This window comes from Drosophila guanche, unplaced genomic scaffold (genome assembly GCF_900245975.1).
Source record: "Drosophila guanche unplaced genomic scaffold, DGUA_6, whole genome shotgun sequence".
Lineage (NCBI taxonomy): Eukaryota > Metazoa > Arthropoda > Insecta > Diptera > Drosophilidae > Drosophila > Drosophila guanche.
The window spans coordinates 3,826,202-3,849,282 of record NW_022995745.1 but is presented as its reverse complement, the minus strand read 5'-3'; the positions used below and the strand labels follow the sequence as shown (position 1 = coordinate 3,849,282).

Sequence of the window (23,081 nt, the reverse complement as noted above, 5' to 3'; positions counted from 1 at the left end):
CAATCAACGCTTAAATCATCATCGGCTAACGGCCAACGGGTAACGGCTAACGGCTAACGGCTATTGGCACTACAGAAACCCAACTGGTGGAGATATCCAGTCGCGTTCAGATACTCGAATCGGGTGATTTACTCATCTCGAACATCCGAGCCACGGACGCGGGCCTCTACATCTGTGTGCGGGCCAACGAGGCAGGCAGCGTCAAGGGTGAGGCCTTGCTGAGCGTGTTAGGTGAGTTAACCGAACAGCCCCCCTTCCCCCTCCTAGCTAGCTACCTACCAGGTATCCCCCAGCCGAGTCGCCGAAATTTAATTGCTTGCTGGCCGTGCTCCACCACTCACTCACTCTGTCTGTTAGTTTTAAGCGAGTCTGTTTTGGTCGAGTCTGGCTCTGGTCTACGTCCGACCGTGTTGAGTGTTTAACGTTTAGTTAACAAGGCACTCGGAGTGTTTTTGTCTCGCTTACCCACTGCACACACACACACAAATCCCGCACCCCCTCTAATTGTGTGGCATCCAGCGAAAAGGGTAGCTTCGTTTTTAGAGAGCAACGCAGGCAAAAAATATTTAAAATTCAACAAAAATTGCGCACTTTACCCAACGATAGAAGTGATTTATGATCATCAATTTAAAGTACTTTTTGTGACATAATCGAAGGACAGGAATAGTCATCCGCTAGTCGACTTAATCTATTTGTTGTGCTGCCCTGGCAGTGCACATTTTTTGTTGCTGTATTTTGTGTGGCATTTTCAAGTGATTGCATTCCATGCGTAAGAGTTTGGCTTGTGGCACAGCAATAACAAAAGCCCCACAAATTCCATATAAGCCTCAGCCCTAACTATGGTTTTTGCCTCGCTCTCTCTTGCTGCCACCACGAACATCAATTGTTTGGTGACAGGCCTTTGATGTGGCAAACGCACATCCTGCTCCCCTCGACTCGTCTGTAACTGAAATGTTGTGACCACAAAAGAGATTCAAATTGAGTTTACTTAACGAAAAGTTCTCTTCACCTGAGTGTGGTTGGATGGGTCTACCAACCATCCAAAAATCTCTCTACGCCACACTCTGCTGCACCTTTTTCCTGTCTCTCTGCCTGTCTGATTGCCAATGACATTTGGCAGTAGCTGCTGGCTGCTCCTGTCTGCTCTGCTGCCTGCAGTGACATCGCATCAAATCAACTAAAATGCATGGTCCAATAATAATAATGTATGTCACTGGGTGGCTCCCGGCCATTGGGACAAAGCAAAAGAGCATCACCGAAGGTACAGTCAGGCCACAGCCACATCATTCACCATTTACCATTCAACATTCGCGATGGCAGCCACTCGCGGCTCGTGGAGCTCTCCATTTGAAGTGCACTCCTTCTGACTGGCGGTGCTCCTGGGTGGGAGTGTGGGAGTGTGGGAGTCGGGGCAGAGCATCAATTGCCTTTGAAATAATACAAAAATCTGCTCTTGGCCACAGCATGATGCGAATGCGAGTCTCAGTTAGAATGAGGGCCAGGGCACCGATTCAAATCATTTTTTAAAAGCTGCTGCTGCCGCGCTCTCCGCCATTGTGTTGTTTGTGCAATTAAAGTTGATTCGCTGGACTGGGTTGGGCAACACACTGCTCACATACGAGTGCGTGTGTGTGTGTGTGTGTGTGTTTGTATTTGTTTGTATTTTTTTGGCCATTCGCTAAGCTCTAAAAGGGAACATCAGAGTGCAGCTAATTGGTGAGAGCACGCTGTCGCTCAGCCAAAAACCAGGAGGCGAAGCAGCACCATCAAAATGATGCCAGTTTTCCCGCCACTCAAAGGGAGTGTGTGTATGGTGTGTGTGTGTGTGTGTGTGTGATGTTGCATAAAATGCAGCGGTGGTGGCCCAAGTCCGGCAAAGAAAAAAGAAACGGGGCCACACAGAATAAAACTTCCATTTGCAAGGACCTTTCGCTGGTGCTGCTGCTGCTGCTGGTGCTGCTGCTGGTGCTGCTGCCATTCAGCTCAGCCAAGGCTCAGTTTTGGTTGATCCCAGTCAGCTACATATGGGTGGAATCCCCCCAACAAGCAACACCAACAATGTCTGGGCCACGGGGCACGTTGAACTTTTGATGCATGCGGGACCAAGTCACTGAAAAGAGCTAAAAAATAAAGTCTAACAAAAAAAAAAACACTAAAGAACGCGCGAGAGAAAACAAGCAAAAAAGAACAAAACTGGGAAGTGAAAGAAAAAAAACATGCATAAAATAAAATAAAATATAAAATCAAAAGAGAAAGCCAAACAGAAAAGGAGAAGAAGCATAAGTCGTCGTCCCCTGCCAACTGAACTTTGCTAGCGACTGCGTGGATACCCCGTGAAACGCGAATGCCGAAAATGTTGTAGCTGCTCGATGTGAGAATTATTTGTTGTTCATTTCTGCATGTTGCTCCCTGCCCCTGCGCTGTAGTTGGAGTCGTTAAACTAACACAAAATAAAAGACAGCGAGGATCAAAGTGAAGCTCATAGCTGCGCCTTGGACTTGCGGTGCCAGCAACCCCCTAGCCGGGCATGCCCAAACGCCAGCTGGGCCGCCTGCCAGTATACGGGCAGCGTGTGTCAGTCTGTTGGGGGCTTTAAAACTTAATTCCCTGCTTCACCTTGGAGTGCGCAAGTAGGGGAAAGGGAGGGGGCTGCGCATAGTCTGTCCATTTGTAAGTGGGGCGGGACGCTGTCACGACTTGTCATTGCCACTTGCGGTCACTCGCTGCAACATTGGCCATCGTCTCGCGGCACTTTTAATCTGCATTGCCGTGTTGTTAATGTTTTCCCGTTTTTCCCATTTGTTCTCCTCTTCTCTCCCGTCTCTTCCTGCTCTCTTCCTCCTTTGGTTTTTGCCCGCAGTGCGGACACAAATCATACAGCCGCCAGTGGACACCATCGTGCTGCTGGGCCTGACCGCGACACTGCAGTGCAAGGTGTCCAGCGACCCGAGTGTGCCGTACAACATCGACTGGTACCGTGAGGGCCAAATGGCGCCCATCAGCAACTCGCAGCGAATCGGCGTGCAGGCGGACGGCCAGTTGGAGATCCAGGCGGTGCGGGCCAGCGACGTCGGCAGCTACTCGTGCGTGGTGACGTCGCCGGGCGGCAATGAGACGAGGGCCGCGCGGCTCAGTGTCATCGAGCTGCCCTTTCCGCCCAGCAATGTGCGGGTGGAGCGTCTGCCGGAGCCACAGCAGCGCAGCATCAATGTATCCTGGACACCCGGATTCGATGGCAACAGTCCAATCTCCAAATTTATTATCCAGCGACGTGAGGTCTCCGAATTGGGTAAGTTTTACTCTTACTCGTTTTGCGGGTTTCCTATTTTTGGTATTTTAGTTTTGGCTATTGGTTGCGGGTTGCGGGTTGCGGGTTGCGGGTTGGAGGATGCTCCGATTTCCAATTGGATTTATGATTTATACCCAAACAAAGGAAAACTTGGGGAAGAACAGGTGGAAGGAAGCAGCGTTACATACAGATAAAGACCCACTCGTTCCGTAAGGCCAGAAAGGAACTTTTCAAAGCATTTTCCATAAACAAAAACAAAAAACATAGAAAACAAAAGACATGATTTTGATACATTTATTATGTTCTCTTTCAATCTCTTTATCTCTCTCTCTCTCTCTCTCTATCTCTTGTTTCTTCCTATAATTATGTATTTTTATTATATTATATTATTAATGATAACCGTTGGTACATTCGTTGATTAACTAATTTTCAATTGTAATTTGTTGTATTTTGCACTTCGTTTTCATCGTCACACATCATCCACACACACACACACGCACACACACACCGACACACGGAACATGCTGTAAACTCTTTATCATTATCCACCAACACAACTCATGCACTAACACACCACACACCACACATCAACATCAAATCTCACCACCAATCACCAACTCTTACTCTCACCACTAATCCACCCCCTCTTACTCTCACAACTTCTTTCTACCTGCAACTCTTCTCTCTCTGGAAACTCCTTCTTCGCCTGTCCTTCCGTCTGTCTGTTGTTCTTCTCTCTTTTTGTGCTTCCCTTCAACACATTAACATCACAGAAAAATTCGTAGGTCCAGTTCCAGATCCTCTGCTCAATTGGATCACCGAACTGAGCAACGTGTCGGCCAACCAGCGCTGGATGCTGCTGGAGAACCTCAAGGCGGCCACCGTCTACCAGTTCCGCGTGAGTGCCGTTAATCGCGTCGGCGAGGGCTCCCCCTCGGAGCCCAGCAATGTCGTTGAGCTGCCCCAAGAAGGTGAGTACGGAATAAGATCTAATCTTTCCCTTTGTTTGCTCCCGTTCCCCCCCCTTCCAATTTATTTTATACCATCCTCTGTATTTCGTATTATCGTATTGTGTGTGTCAATTCGTTTTGAGTTTTTTTTTCACAGATATGTCCTGCTCTTTTTGATTATCTTTGATTTGTTTATCTTTCATTTTTGTATAGTCCAAAGTGCAATAATCTAGCACACAGAATGGTTCGAATATTTCCCCTAAAACCATTCGAATTTTGTGTAAGCTGAACAGCCCATGAATTCTCGTTGCGGGGAGAATGTGGAAACTTGCTCTAAATTTGCTTCTAAAGAGTTGAAAGGATGTCCGATGTTTTCCGCTCTATAGATACACGAGTTCAGCTCTGCTAGTTGACAAATCAATAAGAATAAGCAGAGTAAATGGGGTTGAAACTTAATAAAACAAATCAGAAATAAAAATCCAACTAAGGATTTCAAAGCCATTCACCAGAACGAAAGACGAAGATGTCTGAAACATGATCACCCACCGATAGGTTGTCCTGGAAGATCTATCTAATTGAAGTAATCCTTAAAGATCTCCACAAACTTAGGAACAAGGAAAACTGAAAAGTGATTTGCAAAGAAATTTCGTTTTGATTTTGTTCGTCTTTGGTTTTTGTTTATTTTTGTTAATTTTTGTAAATTTCTTTTGAAATTTGTTTACCCGCCCTTTGGTTTGATATTTAGTCAAATAAGAGTGTACAGACTCCTCGCATACCTATTATATGTGTACATAAAATGTTGTTTTGTATACTAGTGTAAAGAACTAATGCTAAAACCCTCCTGTATGTATTGTACTTCTAATTGCTATCGTTGTCGTCAAATCGCAAAACGCCATCGTTGCCCATCGTTTGGGATGATCAAACGCGCGTAGAGTTTCCGCTTTACCGAGGTACTCACACACACACACACACACACAGACACACACACACACATTATTACACACTTCACAACACAACACTAAGCTAGAAACAACCCACTGAAAGCTGGGCCCGCAGAGCACACACCTGAACACACCCAAACACTCCTCCAACTGCTCTTGGAAACAGTCCACTAATAGTTTCCCGCTTTGACTCAAATTTCCACAGCTCCATCGGGTCCGCCTGTGGGCTTTGTCGGCTCGGCTCGGTCCATGTCCGAGATCATTACACAGTGGCAGCCGCCGCAGGAGGAGCATCGCAATGGCCAGATCCTGGGCTACATTCTGCGCTATCGACTCTTTGGGTACAACAATGTGCCGTGGAGCTATCAGAACATCACCAACGAGGCGCAGCGCAACTTTCTCATCCAGGAATTGATCACGTGGAAGGACTACATCGTGCAGATTGCGGCCTTCAACAACATGGGCGTGGGCGTCTACACCGAGGGTGCCAAAATCAAGACCAAGGAGGGTGTGCCCGAGGCACCGCCCACCAACGTCAAGGTGACGGCGCTCAACTCGACGGCGGCGCAGATCACGTGGAAGCCGCCGAACCCGCAGCAGATTAACGGCATCAACCAGGGCTACAAGATACAGGCGTGGCAGCGACGGCATGTCGATGGGGAGGAGCGGGACATTGAGCGGCGCATGATGACGGTGCCGCCCAGCCTGATCGATCCGCTGGCCGAGCAGTCGACGGTGCTGGGTGGCCTGGACAAGTTTGCCAAGTTCAATGTGACCGTGCTGTGCTTCACGGATCCCGGCGATGGTGTGGCCAGCCAGATGGTGCCGGTGGAGACGCTGGACGATGTGCCGGACGAGATAACGGCCCTGCACTTTGACGATGTTTCCGATCGATCCGTGAAGGTGCTGTGGGCACCGCCGCGCTTTGCCAATGGCATCCTCACCGGCTACACGGTGCGCTACCAGGTCAAGGATCATCCCGAGACTATGAAGTCCTTCAACCTGAGCGCCGAGGACAACGAACTGACGGTCAATCAGCTGCAGGCGACGACCCACTACTGGTTCGAGGTGTGCGCCTGGACACGGGTGGGCAGTGGGCCACCCAAGACGGCGACAATTCAGTCGGGAGTGGAGCCTGTGCTGCCGCATGCACCCACCACGCTGGCCCTGTCCAACATTGAGGCCTTCTCGGTGGTGCTGCAGTTCACGCCCGGCTTCGATGGCAACTCGAGCATCACCAAGTGGAAGGTGGAGGCCCAGACGGCGCGCAACATGACTTGGTTCACGCTCTGCGAGATCAGCGATCCAGATGCGGAGACGCTCACCGTCACCGGCCTGATGCCATTTACGCAGTATCGACTGCGGTTGAGTGCCACCAATGTGGTGGGCAGCTCACGGCCCTCGGAGCCCACCAAGGACTTCCAGACGATCCAGGCCAAGCCGATGCACGCACCCTTCAATGTGACAGTGCGCGCCATGAGTGCCCTGCAGCTGCGCGTGCGCTGGATACCCCTACAGCAGATGGAATGGTTCGGCAATCCGCGAGGCTATAACGTCACCTACCGCCAAATGGAGCGCACCGGCAAGCCATCGAAGCATCCGCCCCGCTCTGTAATGATTGAAGATCACACGGCCAACTCGCACGTGCTCGAGGGCCTCGAGGAGTGGACGCTCTACGAGGTGATCATGAATGCCTGCAACGATGTGGGCTGCTCCCTGGACAGCGGCCTGGCCATGGAGCGCACCCGGGAGGCAGTGCCCAGCTACGGACCGCTGCATGTGGAGGCTAATGCCACATCCTCGACGACGGTGGTGGTGCGCTGGGGCGAGATACCGCCGCACCATCGCAACGGACAGATCGATGGCTACAAGGTGTACTACGCGGCCACGGAGCGCGGCATGCAGGTGCTGTACAAGACGATACCGAACAACAGCTCCTTCACCACCACCCTCACCGAGCTGCAGAAGTTTGTGGTGTACCACGTCCAGGTGCTGGCCTACACGCGACTCGGCAATGGAGCCCTCAGCACCCCACCCATTCGTGTGCAGACGTTCGAGGATACGCCCGGTTCGCCATCGAATGTGAGCTTCCCGGATGTCACCTTCTCGATGGCGCGCATCATCTGGGATGTGCCCATGGACCCGAATGGCGAGATCCTGGCCTACCAGGTCACCTACACACTGAATGGCAGCGCCAATCTGAACTACAGCCGCGAGTTTCCGCCCTCGGATCGCACCTTCCGGGCCACCGGACTGATGCCCGAGCGCTACTACAGCTTCAGTGTGACGGCGCAGACACGCCTCGGCTGGGGCAAGACGGCCTCGGTTCTGGTTTACACCACGAACAACAGGGACCGTCCGCAGGCACCGTCCGGGCCGCAGGTGTCGCGCAGTCAGATCCAGGCCCACCAAATCACCTTCAACTGGACACCCGGCCGCGATGGCTTCGCTCCGCTGCGCTACTACACCGTGGAGATGCGAGAGAACGAGGGACGCTGGCAGCCACTGCCCGAGCGCGTCGATCCCACACTCAGCTCGTACACTGCGCTCGGCCTGCGTCCGTACACCACGTACCAGTTCCGCATTCAGGCCACCAACGATCTGGGCCCATCGGCATTCAGCCGCGAGAGCATTGTGGTGCGCACCCTGCCCGCTGCCCCTGCCGTCGGTGTGGGCGGACTGAAGGTGGTGCCCATTACGACCACCTCGGTGCGGGTGCAGTGGGGAGCCCTGGAGACGGGCATGTGGAACGGAGATGCAGCCACCGGCGGGTATCGCATACTGTACCAGCAGCTGTCGGACTTTGCACCGGCCCTGCAGTCCACACCCAAGACGGACGTCATGGGCATCAATGAGAACAGCGTGGTGCTGTCGGATCTGCAGCAGGATCGCAACTACGAGATTGTGGTGTTGCCATTTAACTCGCAGGGACCGGGCCCGGCCACACCGCCGACTGCCGTGTACGTGGGCGAGGCGGTGCCTACGGGAGAGCCGCGTGGGGTGGATGCCACAGCCATATCGAGCACGGAGGTGCGACTGCGCTGGAAGCCACCGAAGCAGAGCAGCCAGAACGGAGAGATTCTCGGCTACAAAATCTTCTATTTGGTCACTTGGTCGCCGCAGCCTTTGGAGCCGGGCCGCAAATTCGAGGAGGAGATCGAGGTGGTCTCGGCCACAGCCACGTCGCACAGCCTGGTCTTCCTCGACAAATTCACCGAGTATCGCATTCAGTTGTTGGCCTTCAACCCAGCCGGAGATGGCCCCAGATCAGCACCTGTCACTGTCAAGACGATGCCGGGCGTGCCCAGTGCCCCGCTCAATCTGCGCTTCTCGGACATTACCATGCAGAGCCTGGAGGTGACTTGGGATCCGCCCAAGCTGCTCAACGGCGAGATTGTTGGATATCTGGTGACCTACGAGACAACCGAGGAGAATGAAAGTAAGTGCCCCATCGATAGCAGCTCTTGGGACCTTTAAGCTAATCGTTTTCCCCATCCCACACAGAATTCAGCAAGCAGGTGAAGCAAAAGGTGTCCAATACGACGCTTCGTGTGCAGAATCTAGAGGAGGAGGTAACCTACACCTTCACCGTGCGCGCTCAAACGAATGACTATGGACCGGCGGTGAGTGCGAATGTGACCACCGGTCCCCAGGATGGCTCCCCAGTGGCGCCACGCGATCTCACACTCACCAAGACACTGTCCAGCGTGGAGATACATTGGGTGAATGGACCCTCGGGTCGTGGACCCATATTGGGCTATCTCATCGAGGCCAAGAAGCGAGGTGAGTGATCCTTAAAGACTATCTATCCAAAGCGACTGGTGGCTGTAATTCTGTACATTTTATTGATCTATTTCTATTCCGATCCCTTCTATTTGATTAAACGTTTGGTGGCTTGGTTCTAAATCCAAAAATGTATTTTATCTATAAACAAACAAACAAAACATACAAAATGCTTGCGTAGAAAATGGAGAGCCCTCATTTATTTGTAAGTATTGCTATCCAGTAGATGCCATAGCCAGACTTATTAACTAACTAAAACCCATTGATCCCACTGAGCCCACAATTAGATTTAGTTGACGAGTATTTGTCCCCGTCCACCTTGTATTATTTGCCCCCTACCCGAACTAATACACGTTGCAATTATCCCCGAACTAATCGTAGCAAAAAGCAATACCCTTAACATCTTAACGTCTTAACCCCCCCTCGAAACGCAGCTAATAGACCTCCCTATCTTCGCTTAGACGACTCCCGCTGGACTAAGATTGAGCAGTCCAGAAAGGGAACCATGAAGGAGTTTACCGTCAGCTACCACATCCTGATGCCATCGACAGCGTATTTGTTCCGGGTAATTGCTTACAATAAGTATGGAATCTCGTTCCCTGTTTACTCGAAGGACTCGATACTGACACCCTCGAAGCTGCATCTGGAGTACGGCTATCTGCAGCACAAGCCGTTCTATAGGCAGACATGGTTCATGGTCTCCCTCGCGGCCACCTCGATCGTCATCATTGTCATGGTCATTGCGGTGCTCTGTGTGAAGAGCAAGAGCTACAAGTACAAGCGTAAGTCAGGCACTAATCTTGGCTAAGAGTATCTGGGAACTAATCAATCTTTGGCATTTGCTGCTTGCCCTTTGCAGAGGAGGCACAAAAGACGCTGGAGGAATCGATGGCCATGTCGATTGATGAGCGCCAAGAGCTGGCCTTGGAGCTGTATCGCTCGCGTCACGGCGTCGGCACTGGGACATTGAACAGCGTTGGAACTCTGCGCAGCGGAACCCTGGGAACCCTCGGACGTAAGTCTACCAATCGACACCAGCCGGTGAGTGTGCATTTGGGTAAGAGTCCACCAAGACCCTCGCCAGCATCGGTGGCGTACCACAGCGACGAGGAGAGCCTGAAGTGCTACGACGAGAATCCGGACGATAGCAGTGTTACGGAAAAGCCATCCGAGGTGAGCAGCTCGGAGGCATCCCAGGTATGTCGGCTCTAATTGTGCGAGGCTTTTCGCACTCGCTGAACCAATAGTAACATGGCGCCTCTCTCTCCACACAGCACTCGGAGAGCGAGAACGAGAGCGTGCGCAGCGATCCGCACTCGTTCGTCAATCACTATGCGAACGTGAACGACTCGCTGCGGCAGTCCTGGAAGAAGACCAAGCCGGTGCGCAACTACTCCAGCTACACAGACTCCGAGCCGGAGGGCAGTGCAGTGATGAGCCTCAATGGTGGCCAGATTATTGTCAATAATATGGCCAGATCGAGGGCACCACTGCCCGGCTTCTCGTCATTTGTCTGACAATCAACCGAATTCTAAGATCTATGCCGTGGTAGCAGCAGCACCGTCATCCGGGAGACTTTTGTCTGAACATTGGAAATTGGATAGTGGAAAACGCAAAAGAAAAATGGAAAACGGACGCTGAAGCCAAACCGCAGCTGGAGTTGCAGCGGGAGGAGTTCTAAGGAGCTTGGACACGGAGCTGGCAATCGGACGATCGTCCGCCTGCCTGCAGCTACTGTCTTGCTCTCCGGCTCTCGCTGGTTCTTTGGCCATGCGGCGCGGCGCTGCTACATGGGTATCTAAAGTTATCTATCTGTATGTCCTTAGTTCTAGTATTTAGTTAAGAGAGATCTGAGATTTACCAGCATTTAGTTTTAAAGTGTGTTTGTTCGTTCGTTCGTTCGTTCCTTCGTGTGTATCCCTTATGTCCCCAAGCATGACTACTCCACTCTACTCGCTCTTTAAGTTATTATTTTGTTCGTGTTTGTGTGTTGTATTTATTCTGTTTGTGTGTCCGTTGCCACGTCGCCACCTGGCACTAGCCAAACGCAACTCTTGGCATTTATCGAAGGCGCAGGTCCTGTGATAAAGCGACTCTCGCCCGATTCAATATATTTTTTTTTTAAATGATTTTCATGTGTGTGTTCAGCACGTGGCACGGCGCACCTGTGTGTGGCTGAATGATCGATCTGCTCCCAATCTCATTATGTTTAAACAAAAATCAGCAAATCGACGAACCCTCGCTCGAGGGTAAACGTTTCTTTTTTTTTTTTTTAATTCTCTTTTTCGAAAGGAATAGCTAGAGAAGTTTTTGTTTTTAGAAGAAGACGGTCACCGATGCAATCGGTCGGCCAATGCAAATGGGGGTAAAGTTATAGCAAAACTTGACGAGAAGGGGAATGGCAATGCGCATGAGAAACAGGACGAAGGCAAAGGATAACAAAAAAATATGCATACGACAACATACAAAAATCATTTCGTGTAAGAAAATATAGAAATATATATGTATTTTTTTTTTGGGAGCGAAAGCAAGGGAAGATGAAAAGATTTTATGTGCGGCATGGATGGCGCAGCAAAAGGTGGCAGTTGGCCGGTGGCAGCTCCTCCGATAGGTTTATAGGTACTTACATATAATATATATATGTGTATGTGTGTGTATTCATATAGATATATAGGCCATATTAATGCAATTTTCTTAAAAAATAAGCGACAAACTGCAACCCACACAAAACAAAGCAAATCAAACACAAAGAGCGAAAGCGAAAACGAAATCGAAAACGAGACACGGAAGTAAAAGGACTCGCAGCAGAAGCAGAATTATTTCTGAACGATAGTTCGAGATCAGACATAGATAGCACTAAGTTACAGTACAGAAATATATACAAACAATATTGTATACTAGCGGGTAAGAGATGATTTTTTTTTCCAGCTTAGTTTGGGGCGCAAACGAAGCTTGGGCAAAGCAAAACTCTAGGGTAAAACTCTTGAAATGTTCGATTCCGATCGTAAATTGTAATTGTAATTGTAATTGTAATTGTAATTGTATTTGTAATTGCGCTAAGCAACAAACAGTTCATATCTAATCGTATGTGTGTGTGTGTGTGAATATATGAATATATTATAGCGGCACGGATAGGCCTGGGGGTATTGTATATCTATATGTATATTTATATTTATATTTATATTTATATTTATATTTACATTTACATTTACTATATTGTATTTATGTGTACGTACGTATATCTACATACAACTTAAATGACTGATTATATATTTTCCCTCGATTAATTGTACACTTACTTGTATCTCCTCTTTTTGTACTACTAGCCTATGCATTAACTAAGTTTAGACAACAACTTTGGCGCATTTGTCGCATCAAGTGTGTGATGTGAGATGTCAGATCAAAGGTTTTTCCATGCTGAAAACGATTTTTTGAATGTTAATCCTTACTTCAAAGACTCGGTGCACAAGTTCATCTCTAGTTAAGTAAATGTAATTGTAATTGTTGATTGATGTATTGATTGGACCGATGCTGGATGCCTGCGCCCCCACCCCGCACGCCGATCAGTGCGGGGTGGAGTGAAGTGGAGCAGCGGTGATGGTGATGGTGGGAGCTCCAGACACGGGCTGGGCTGGACTCCCGGATTAGTTGAAATCGTCGTGCAGCAAGCGCAAAGTATTAGAATATTTATAACGATACCATATAAATGTGTAAATGTACTTGATGAAACTTACGAATAACGACTCAATAAATGAAAGTGAAATTAACCAGACATCCGATTATAATGACTAATATACAAATATTAACTGAATGTACCAAGCTGCATGTGAATTGAATCATTGCAGTTTATCATTTAATTGAATTCTCTCTGTTGCCGAGGTGTCCACATTCACCACACTAGTCCATGGACTGGTCCTCGTGCAAGGGCAAGGCCCAGCCAGTCCGCAGATCATCAGGTTCCGTTAAGCGTGCAGTTTTTGCAAAACAAACACACTGCTGGCATGTGAATGTGTCCATAACAGAGGTCGGCAGCGTCGCAACGTATGCATTGTGCAGCGCAGTCTGCACGCGCAGCGTAAAAAGTTCCTGTAGACTCGGCCTATGCACATAGAACAGCCGCAGCGGCAGAGAAACAACTTCGGGTTGTCTATGCACAATTTCTCGGAAGACGCAGCGGCAGAGAAGCACGAAACGTTTTTGACTTCGTGTCTGTTGTCTGTGCACACGAAATCAGTGCCTAGCCGACCACTGCTCCATACCCAGCAAACCAAAGCGGATCGCCGAAAAGAGTCTTGTGGGAGTCGCGTGGGAGATTGATAGAATATTAAATCAGAAATGTTTGCTGGGTAATGTTACATTTCCATTCCTTTTGTAAGTAGAGTTGCCATGAAATTCAAACTTAAATAAATGAAATAATAAATGTATCGTTTATTTTATATTTTTTTGAGGCTCGCAATTTATTATTTGTTGCAATAAATGTGAGAAAAAAAAAGAGTTTATCCAATTTTAAATCATATTTTGTAGATATATAGTAGGTATACATTTATAGCTAGAACTGGCGAATCAGTCGAGGTGTTTCATTAATACTATGGACGAGAGCATGACATGACCGATGTTGGGGCTAAGCGGGGCTGTTCGATGTTGTCTCTTGGGGGTCGGGCAGTGCTTTGGTGACACCTTCATCGTCCTCCATGTCCTCCTCATCGTCACCGGCCTCTGGGTCTGCTTCCATCTCTGCATCCGCATCCAACTCCCCGTCAGCCTGCATCTCATGGCTGTCGATGTGACGCGCCGCCGGATTGGATGTGGACGCACTGCCGACGGCTGCCGGAGCGGCGGAGCTGCTCAGGCTGGGCACGCTAACGGGGCACATGCAGGGCACGAACTGGATGCGTGTGCCTCCCACTCCCACACCTGGCTCCGCCAAGCCGCCCTGCCCCTGGTAGTTGAAGTAGTCCGGGTACGGGTACTGCGGTCGGGCGTTGTACAGGTTGCTCACCCGCCGGGTGTAGGTCGGATACTCTCCGTAGCGCAGCAGGGAAGACCCAGAGCCCGCGCCCGCGCCAGCGCCAGCGCCCGCGGAGTACGAGGCTCCCTCCGGGGCCTGCGGAGGTGCAGGCGTCGTTGTGCTGCTGGTCGTCGTGGTGGGTGCCGGAGTTGTTGTCGTCGTGGTGGTGGTAGTAGTTGGAGCGGGTGTTGTGGTGCTGGTGGTGCTGCTAGTGGTGCTGGTGGAGCTGCTGGCCGGCGGCGTCACGCCCGTTTTGGCGGCGACATCGTGCCGCCGGGCAGCCGCATAGCTGGTCACCGCATACGGATCGTAGTGCGAGTTCGACGACAGGAGCGGCGTCTGTGCCGCTCCAAAGCCGAAGAAGGGCACGCTGAAGGGTCCCCCAGCCAGCGGCTGGTACGTGTATGTGCGGAAGTAGGTCAGCGGGATCTGCTGCAGCATCTGTGCATTGGGAGACTCCCTGAGAGCGGAGGAGCAGAGAGGAAGAGTTAAACAGAAGGAGCTTTAAGTGCCAGAAGGGAGAGACTCACGTTGTGGTTTTGGGCCACCAGAAGGCATTGGCGGCACCAATCACTCCAGCGAGAATCTGTAAGCAGAGCAAAAAATGTAATCATCCATTTGGGGCCTGTCTTCGAGGACTGGGTTCACTTTTCGATTCACTTTTAATCCTTTTTCTTCTTGCACATACCACAAATAAATATTTTTGCCACATTTTTGTTTAGTTAGTTCACTGCACTAGGACGAGTCCCGTATCCTTTGGGAGTTTTAGTGTCAAAAAAAAAAGAGAAACAAAAAAGGAATCGAATTGTCGTTGTAACTGCCACTCGAGAGCCACTCGCGTTCGCTGTTGCTTTTGTTCTAAGGCCAGAAAGAGTCGCGACTCGAGCTTTTATAGAGCCAAGCAGATGGGAATGGGAAATGGGAAATGGGAATGGGGATGGGCCTCAGCCTCTGCTCGATCTTTGGCTGCTGCCCCACAGCAATGGCTGGAACAGCCAGAACATATGTAAGGGGCCGACACGAAGCGGGTTTTCTCTGTGTGTCTGTGGAGTCTGGAGTTGGAGGCACAACTCGTAGAACAACGAGAAAATTAATTGCAGGCCCTGAAGAAGAGCCTCTTCCCGGTGTTGGGCAGAGCGAAAACTAAGCTGGGAAATCAATAATAATAATGAACGTGCGTCCAGCAGGGAGAGCCACCAACCGCATCATTGACAAAATGATTGAATGAATGATGGATCCAATGCCGCAGGCCTGCTGGGTAGGGGGCACGGCTCGAAGGGTTTTCTTCGATTGGATCTCTTGAAAGGGCACCGCACCGCATCCATTCGATTGGCCATAAAAATTTGTTGATGACTTTTCCCTGCAATCCCCAACAACAGATATTCCCCCCAGCCAGAGGCTGTTGTTTTCCGCCTTGCTTTTTAACACATTGAAATTTTCGGACTTTGTTCAAAGTTCTGGAATTTGGGTCATGCGATGGACAGCCAGCCCACTGCCTACTGCCACTTGTGGATTGTTTCGCACAGCTCGATGGGTGCGGGGGGTTATGCAACCCCATAGAGATGTTCCATTCTTACGTTTTACGATCAGGAATTTATGACTGCCCTTTATGGCGCGCATGACTGTTCCCATTACCATCTCTAAACTGTCTCCAGGGGAGATCTTTCATTGGTTTCTCTCTGGGTGTGTGCTTTCGTAGAGGCGTTAATGATCTTCTAGATCATTGTCATAATTGTTGGGCCAAAGGGTTCTGTTCTGGTTCTGTTCACACAAAGACATCTTTGATCTCCCATACAGTCTTTATTTAATACATTTCTAAAACAGATACTCTCCCGAGTATCTATCGTGGCCTGAATGCATTCTCTATGTACTTGGATGTGTAGTACTTCGTTTGATTGTCCATGCCCGTGCCTGGCCATCTGTGATGCGGTCCCTTGTAGCTGGGAATCAAACCAGAGAAGATCAGTTGCGAAATGCGTTGGTTGCCGCTCTTTCAAGACTCTTTCAAGACTCACCGCGAATTCAGGATGAACCAAGTGCTGGGTGCATGTTCAGAGGAACTTCTCGCTGATCGATCGATCTTCGGCTGCTCCTCCTCCGCCTGGGACTGTGGCTGCAGGAGCTTGCCCAGCGTGTAGACCGGAAAGGCATAGTATTCCCGCTTCAGGGCATAGCGGGAGCTCAGCCGCTGTGGAGGTGGACTGGTGGTGCTGTCCAGCATGTCGGCCTCGGGTCGTTCCAGGCTCTCATCGAAGTAGACGATCTGGAAGGGACTGACGCTGGTTGGGCTGGCTGTGGATGTTTCCTGCTGCTCGATCTGCTCCTGCTCTTCCACACTCTCCACCAGCGCATCATCCTCCTCCGCCTGCCAGTCCTGCTCTGGCAGCAGTACCTCGTTCTCTTCCTGCTCCTCCTCTGCAGGAGACTCTCCATCGGTGTCCGAGTTCTGGCGGTGATTGTCTCCAGTGGATCGCCGTAGCACCGACTGCCATTGGACCACCTCCTGGGGCGAGTGGAAGGCGTTGTACTGCTTGGCCTTCTTCTCCTTCCTTTTCCGTTTCTTTTGGCTGCGCGGCAGCTGCGTCTCGTAGGGCGCTGGCATGGGCGTGGTCGGTGGCAACTCCGTTGTGGTTGTGGTGGTGCTGGTGCTGGTGCTGGTGGTGATGGCCTCGTGGGCGTAGAAGGGAATGAGCGTGAGGTTGAGCAGCTGCCGTTGGCCGGGCATTCGGAACCGCTCGACAATTGGCTTTGGCCGGAACATGGGCGTCGAGGGGGGATAGAGCACCTGGCCGGGCACCGGCTCCTGCATGGGATACCGTCGAGCGCTCAGCATGGTGTTGAGTATCATCTCGCCCCTGGTGCCATTGTAAACGAAGATCGGGTGCTCCGCCCCCGCCAGCACATTGTCACCCGGTCCATTGTCAAAGACGGGCAGCCGCCGGCGCTGCTGGCTCAGCCTGCGATGGTTTCTGCCTCTGCTCCTGCCCGGACTCGTTCTGCGCGGCTGCACATACTGGTGGGGCAGCTGCAGGCGATGCGGCATCATGAACCGTCGCTGTGGCAGCGTACCACGAGTCTCAGCTGGAGCTGGAGCCACAGCGGAACGCTCCTCGTGTCGCACCAGAAAGGTAATGGAGCCCGGCTGGCGATCATTTCGTCGCCATACCAGAGGCCTCCTTGTTGTCGTCGCATAGTCCGAGTCAGCACGCTCCTCCCGCTGCCGCTTCGCCAGCCCATCCTCGAGAATCCACAGGGGGCGCTGCTCCTGCTCCTGCTCCTCCCCTGTGCCCAGGGAATAGCGTCCCATCGCAGTGCTCCAGCTGAGGAGCTGCAGCAGCCGCAGCAGGGCCAGTGTCCAAGTGGCAATCGTCTCCATTTGAATGGTCGGCCAGGGACTGTCAACCCATGGCTTTATAAGGTGCACAATTGGGTTGGCTTTGGGCTCATTTAGAGTTCCGGTTGGGTTTTGTGGCGTAACTTACTTTCGTTTTGGGCGAAAACCGCACAACTCGTTCTCGACTGGCACTGGGAGTGGGTCAAGCCACGACTGGCCACTGGACAGTCCACTCCAATGTGCGTAACGTAGGTCCAAACTGGGTCGAGCAATTCGAGTTCGTTCCAGGACTGCGATCCCTTTGTCTTGGATTAGAGATGCTTCTGCGCTGCTCCATCCTCATTCCGAATCATCGGCTGGACAGCTGTCAAAACTGAGATTAATCAAAACACTCTTAACCGATTCCCACTCTCCTTTCCCAGCATTAAATTACCGAAATGGAAGTGAAAATTCTGAGGGATTCTTTGATGATAAGCGCTGCAGCAAACAACCTTCAACCTATTCCCCTAACACCCCCCCTGTCCTCTTCTTTGCGCTCTGCGCTCTCGTTTCTGCCTTGGCCGTGTTTTTTTTTCTTTGTTTTGAGGGAAACTTGTTGTTTCTCAGGGCCCGAGCTGGGCAGTCAGCCGTAAGTGTGGAACAAGTGGAACGTTCTAACCGAAGAATGGGGTTAATAGCCTTTGACAGACGGACAGACGGACAAACAGACGGACAGACCTCCGGGTGATCGTGAGTTCTCACTTTGAAAGTGCTCATGGGAAGGCCAATGGGGGAAGATGGCCCATACTCCCCATATCTGTGTGGGGAGGGAAAATGTAGAATGAAAATGGAAAAATGATTTATTAGCCTGCAGCCTGGCAGCAGCAGCAGCTTTGATCGATCAATCGGCGCTTGCATGGTGCATGCCACATGCAGCGCTTGTAAAACTCGAACTAATTACAGATTGAGAAATTCAGAAATTCATTTTCGTGGCAGGGCTCCAGAGAAAGACGAGAAAGGCGAGAGTTCAAGCCTCGATCGGTGTCCATTCAGAGTCGGAATTCCCATTCATGAACTGGGTTCCAGTTGGAGGAGATGGACCAGTGCCAGATGGACTCCATTGATGGCGTGACTTGACTGATAAGATTATTAGGCCAGGAATTGTGCAGTTCCTGCTCAGCTGTTCCTCGATTAATTTGCTTTTAATGGCGTTCTAATGCGTTTTAAATTCGCCCCCCCAAAGACTGCAGTTTGATTCGCTTTCTCTCTCTCTCTCTCTCTCTCTCTCCAGGCAGAGCCACATTCTCTCAGTCACTCTTGACGCTTGCCCTGACTTGATGTGGGGTTCTACAGTTGAGATTCCACACATCCATCCATCCAGCTATCCATCTATGTGTCTATCTATCTATCTGTCCATCCATCCATCCATGTATCTATCAGTCACGCAAACTCGTGCCTATAATTAACAGCCAGAAATATTTGGACAATCATAAAACAGAAACAGAAACAGAAACACAGACAGACACTGATGGCGGGACAGAGTGAGAGACGAAAAGAAAGGCATCTAAATCATAGAAATAGCTGGAAAGGTGTTCCCTCCCATCTGGCGGCATTCAAAGGGTGGGAGCATTTTTGACACCAACAATTTGTTCTATCAATTTTGGTATAGAATGCATTTTATGTAAATGAAAGTTGTCCTCAATCGACTGGCTCCATGGCATGGCATGGCCGATCTCTCTGATTGATGTCCGGCCTGCAGTGGGCCATGAACAATAAACCAATCAAGAGAGTCCCCCAGCTAGATCAACAGATGAGCAGATGAGCAGATGAGCAGATGCAGATGCCGATGCAGAGATACATCTGCAGCCCACGGCTGCAGCTACACTTGCGCCTCTGAGGGATGTGGAAAATGTCAAACGATTTGTTTGTTCATTGTTTCTATCTGTCAGCTTTATGCCTCACTTTCTGTCCATCTATCTCCGAGATCGACTTTACAGCATGGGTGAGGAACATCGTTAATGCGATGCACAGATAAGCTATCTAATGGTAATGGCTGCAATGTGGCTCGAGCTCTGCTCTGCTGCTCAGGTGTAAAGATTCTTGTTCAGAGTGGAGAAAGAGCTGCTCGCTGAATGGAAATGTTTTTATTTGGAAGTGTTCTGTGACGCCCTTTGGATGCCACTTTGGTTCTAAGTACACACGATCGTTGGCCATGTGACAGCTGATAACGGAAGACACCAAAGATGGGAGTATTAAATCCAAAGTGAAGTGAAGGTTGAATGCCACAAGCAAATGGATAGAAAGTATTTTGTGTGTGTGGTCTGGCACTTCGCTTAACATAATATTACACTGTAAATCGATCTCAATATTATCTCTATATATGTAATTATCTGCCACTCATTGAGTATCAACTGCTTTAGGTATCTTGCAGATAAGCTATCTGTGTTGTCTGATCTAGGCATGCATCGAATATTGACCGAATTCCCAACTCTCCGAATGTTCCGATAATCTTCACTGCACACCCCAGAGCTTAGGCAGACAGTCAGTCTGTCACTTGTTTGGCTCTTCTAAAAAGCTTTTTCTTTGCAGCGGCTCCCGCAGCTACATCCAAATTGTTCCATTGTCAGTTCGTTATCTACGCCGCCACTCTCCAGCACGCAGCCACTACTCTCTCCGCTCTCCCTGTGTATCGTTCATGTATGTGAGCTTTTTTTTCAGCAATCCGACAGAACCAGAATGAGAGAGGCAGCAGCAGCGGCAGCGGCAGCGAGCTTTTCGCACGATCCAATCGACAAATTCAATTAGCGACAGCGACAGCCCACCCGGCGAACACTCACTTCCAGCACACGCCACCGCCACTGGCACTGCCGTCGTCGGTTCTCTATTCTCCGGCGAAAGCTTAGCCCCGACCCCGTTCCAGCACACCTCGCCAACCCCCTTGAACCCACAAATCCGCTGTTGGATTTACCGAATTTCTGTGCTCGGCCCCTCTGCCCCGACGGGCCGAGCGACCACCCTGCGGTTCGGCAGCGGCAGCTGCTGCTTCGGCGCCACGCGCAGTGCGAATTACGTTCCCGAAGCGTGCGGCGGCAACTCAGAGCGTTCTACCGGTTGATTTACTTAATATTATTTACTATTTGTACCCCCACCACCCTGTAATTTGTTCTGTTAGTGCTCTGCCCTCCCCCTTCAATTGTGGATTTGTTGCACTGCTCCTCTCCCTGGTCGTTGTCGCTTGTAATCGGATATCAAAGTGAGCGCTGAGCCAGCAAACAAAAACACAAACAATTACCTGAAATTCAAAGTTTGAGAAATTCATTCGTATCTATAAAGAAGTGTGAAGAAAACTGAAAGCAAAAGATGACTACTCAGACGTTGCAGAGACAAGAGATATCGCCGGCGAAGCGCGCCGCGTTCCAGGTGATGGCCGGCGGATCGGCTGGCTTCCTGGAGGTCTGCATCATGCAGCCACTGGATGTGGTCAAGACGCGCATACAAATCCAGGCAACGCCGGTCGTCACGGCTGCCGTCACTGAGGTAAGTTTGGCAGTGTCAGCTGTTTTCACAGCTGATGGGCGTACACATTCTTTTGGAAAAGGGCATAGCAAGGTCACGGCCCACCCACCACACACCACACAGCACGCAGCACGCACCACTCGCCAGACCAGTCTAGACTCTCCCACAAGATAATGCTGCTCTCTCTCTCTCTCTCTTCTCCGTGTTGACATTCACTCGATGGGCAATTTCATATTTATCAGACCCAAAACCAGCCACGAACAGAACGGAACCGACCATTACCGAAAGGCCTTATCAGCTGTGGCCCACAGCCGCAGCCAGGCCATGCCAGACACGCCGAGTCCGGCTCTCGGGTTGAACAGTTGATATGGAAACTATAAGCTTACGGCCACTGCTGCTGTCTGGTCTCAATGCTAATCAATCGAAACTTTCGATTCCGGCTCAGCACTCGTCGCGTGTCCCCCCCCCCCCCCCCCCCCCCCCCCGTTAGAAGTTCAAGGCGCCAAAGATCCTAGACTCAAAGATTGTTTCTTATCTAATCGGAGTAATTATCCATCTTTCGTTAGCTCGTAAAAAACCATTAGATAAGCCATTGTTAGAAAGAGGAGGCTACGAGGCAGCAACAAATGCATAAATTGGACCACTGGAAGAAAGAGCTCGACAAAAAAACAAAGCAATATCTTTATTTCGAGACGGAATTATATTTTCCCCTGCATCAGGCAAACATGTATACATATGTACATATGTATTTATGTACATATATTTGTTGAAGAAGAAGATTAAATACAATTTATGGATGCAAATTAAAGCAGAGCAAAGCAAGAAAGAACAAAGACACGAGGGAAGTGCGAGGAAGTGGGAGGTGGGAAATTAGCACACGCACAGCGGAAATGTGGGACAATGCGCTCGGCACTTTGGTCAAATCTTGTCCAGCCTTGCGTGCCGTGGGCAAAGAGAGTCTAACAAGAGAGAGAGAGAGAGAGAGAGCAGCAGCAAGCCAACATACCATTCGAATCACACTCCTCTCCCTGTTGCAGGTGCACTACAATGGCGTCTTTGATTGCTTCTCAAAGATGTACCGGCAGGAGGGTATCAGCTCGTACTGGAAGGGCATCATGCCCCCAATCCTGGCGGAGACACCGAAGCGCGCCATCAAGTTTCTGGTGTTTGAACAGACGAAGCCGCTGTTTCAATTTGGATCTCCGACACCCACGCCGCTCACCTACTCTCTGGCTGGCCTGACCGCTGGCACCCTCGAGGCTATCGCCGTCAACCCGTTCGAGGTGGTGAAGGTGGCCCAGCAGGCGGATCGCCAGAAGAAGATGCTCAGCACCTTCGAGGTGGCGCGAGGCATCGTCCAGCGCGACGGTCTCGGGCTGAATGGCCTCAACAAGGGCGTCACCGCAACCATGGGCCGCAACGGAGTCTTCAACATGGTCTACTTTGGGTTCTATCACAGCGTGAAGAACGTGGTGCCCGAGAACGATGACAGCACCCTGGAGTTCCTGCGCAAGGTCGCCATAGGCTTCACGGCCGGCACACTGGCCTGCTTCGTGAACATCCCCTTCGACGTGGCCAAGTCGCGCATCCAGGGCCCCCAGCCAGTGCCCGGTCAGATCAAGTACCGTGGCACCCTCAGCTCCATGTTGACTGTATACCGGGAGGAGGGCTTCCGCGCCCTCTACAAGGGTCTCGTGCCGAAGATCATGCGCCTGGGACCCGGCGGCGCCATTCTCCTGCTCGTCTTCGAGTACTCTTATGAGTACCTACTGAAAAACCACTCCTAGTCGCATGCCCAAACACCAGCCAACCAACCCACAGCATAATTCTAAGAATTTTTTTTTTTTTGCCATATATTTTGATACATATATGTTCATACTAGGTACTAAATATTTGATGGATCGAGCAGATCGAGCAGTGAAATAAGGAAGCATTTTGAACACATTCAGACGTGTGATTTGTTTTCTATTGTCTGTTTTGTGAATAAAGACGAAAAATAATAATTGGTAAGCGGGCAACTTACGAACTATCAAATGAAGTATGCCTTCCAAACAACAGGTGGCGTTCACTGATGGTTTCTGTCTTTGGGAAGCCAAAGGAGCTACAGGGTTCGTGTATAAATAAGCTAAAATGACCTTTAGAGGGCGCCATAGAACAAAGCTAACGGCTAGATGGCGTGCTTTGTATTCATTGCGCTTTTTCAACTGCAGAGGGTGCTGCTGGGTTCGTGTCTAAATAAGCGCATGTTATATGTAGATGGCGACACAGAACGAAACTTACG

The 23,081-nt window shown here is 50.4% G+C and overlaps 4 protein-coding genes across 12 annotated transcripts in view; 2 read left to right on the top strand and 2 right to left on the bottom strand.

Moving 5' to 3' along the window:
* Positions 1-12,735, top strand: part of LOC117581107 (protein sidekick) — a 79,932-nt gene extending 67,197 nt beyond the window's left edge. For 2 of the 9 annotated variants that reach the window (XM_034268008.1, XM_034268011.1), the window contains 8 exons: positions 76-231; positions 2,861-3,289; positions 4,075-4,260; positions 5,386-8,619; positions 8,685-8,963; positions 9,425-9,745; positions 9,823-10,160; positions 10,238-12,735. In XM_034268008.1, coding sequence (XP_034123899.1) covers positions 76-231; positions 2,861-3,289; positions 4,075-4,260; positions 5,386-8,619; positions 8,685-8,963; positions 9,425-9,745; positions 9,823-10,160; positions 10,238-10,480 — 5,186 coding nt within the window. In that variant the 3' untranslated portion in view covers positions 10,481-12,735. Of the gene's footprint in view, positions 1-75; positions 232-2,860; positions 3,290-4,062; positions 4,261-5,171; positions 5,190-5,385; positions 8,620-8,684; positions 8,964-9,144; positions 9,169-9,397; positions 9,746-9,822; positions 10,161-10,237 lie in introns of all 9 variants that reach the window. The other 7 variants (XM_034268004.1, XM_034268010.1, XM_034268005.1 and 4 more) reach the window with 7 other exon arrangements.
* A 700-nt stretch (positions 12,736-13,435) lies between these two features.
* Positions 13,436-14,849, bottom strand: LOC117581147 (endochitinase A). The gene is made up of 3 exons (XM_034268079.1): positions 14,660-14,849; positions 14,502-14,557; positions 13,436-14,431 (listed from the first exon to the last, which is right to left on the bottom strand). The coding sequence occupies exons 1-3, from the start codon at positions 14,681-14,683 to the stop codon at positions 13,585-13,587; spliced, it is 927 nt and encodes a 308-aa protein (XP_034123970.1). The 5' UTR covers positions 14,684-14,849; the 3' UTR covers positions 13,436-13,584.
* A 962-nt stretch (positions 14,850-15,811) lies between these two features.
* LOC117581125 lies at positions 15,812-17,447 on the bottom strand. Its single transcript, XM_034268050.1, has 2 exons — positions 15,987-17,447; positions 15,812-15,911 (listed from the first exon to the last, which is right to left on the bottom strand). Exons 1-2 carry the CDS (start codon positions 17,345-17,347, stop codon positions 15,812-15,814), a joined length of 1,461 nt encoding a protein of 486 aa, XP_034123941.1. The 5' UTR covers positions 17,348-17,447.
* A 2,920-nt stretch (positions 17,448-20,367) lies between these two features.
* LOC117581146 (mitochondrial 2-oxodicarboxylate carrier) lies at positions 20,368-22,744 on the top strand. The gene is made up of 2 exons (XM_034268078.1): positions 20,368-20,821; positions 21,838-22,744. Exons 1-2 carry the CDS (start codon positions 20,645-20,647, stop codon positions 22,585-22,587), a joined length of 927 nt encoding a protein of 308 aa, XP_034123969.1. The 5' UTR covers positions 20,368-20,644; the 3' UTR covers positions 22,588-22,744.
* Positions 22,745-23,081: the final 337 nt, after the last annotated feature.

What these genes read in the sequence shown, in the direction of transcription:
- LOC117581146 (XM_034268078.1), top strand. Translation starts at nt 20,645, where the DNA reads ATGACTACTCAGACGTTGCAGAGACAAGAGATATCGCCGGCGAAGCGC. An exon ending in TCACGGCTGCCGTCACTGAG is followed by an intron (nt 20,822 to 21,837) that starts GTAAGTTTGGCA and finishes TCCCTGTTGCAG; the next exon opens with GTGCACTACAATGGCGTCTT.
- LOC117581125 (XM_034268050.1), bottom strand. Translation starts at nt 17,347, where the DNA reads ATGGAGACGATTGCCACTTGGACACTGGCCCTGCTGCGGCTGCTGCAG. An exon ending in TGGTTCATCCTGAATTCGCG is followed by an intron (nt 15,912 to 15,986) that starts GTGAGTCTTGAA and finishes TTTGATTCCCAG; the next exon opens with CTACAAGGGACCGCATCACA.
- LOC117581147 (XM_034268079.1), bottom strand. Translation starts at nt 14,683, where the DNA reads ATGTGGCAAAAATATTTATTTGTG. An exon ending in GGCAAAAATATTTATTTGTG is followed by an intron (nt 14,558 to 14,659) that starts GTATGTGCAAGA and finishes CTCTGCTTACAG; the next exon opens with ATTCTCGCTGGAGTGATTGG. An exon ending in TGGTGGCCCAAAACCACAAC is followed by an intron (nt 14,432 to 14,501) that starts GTGAGTCTCTCC and finishes CTCCGCTCTCAG; the next exon opens with GGAGTCTCCCAATGCACAGA.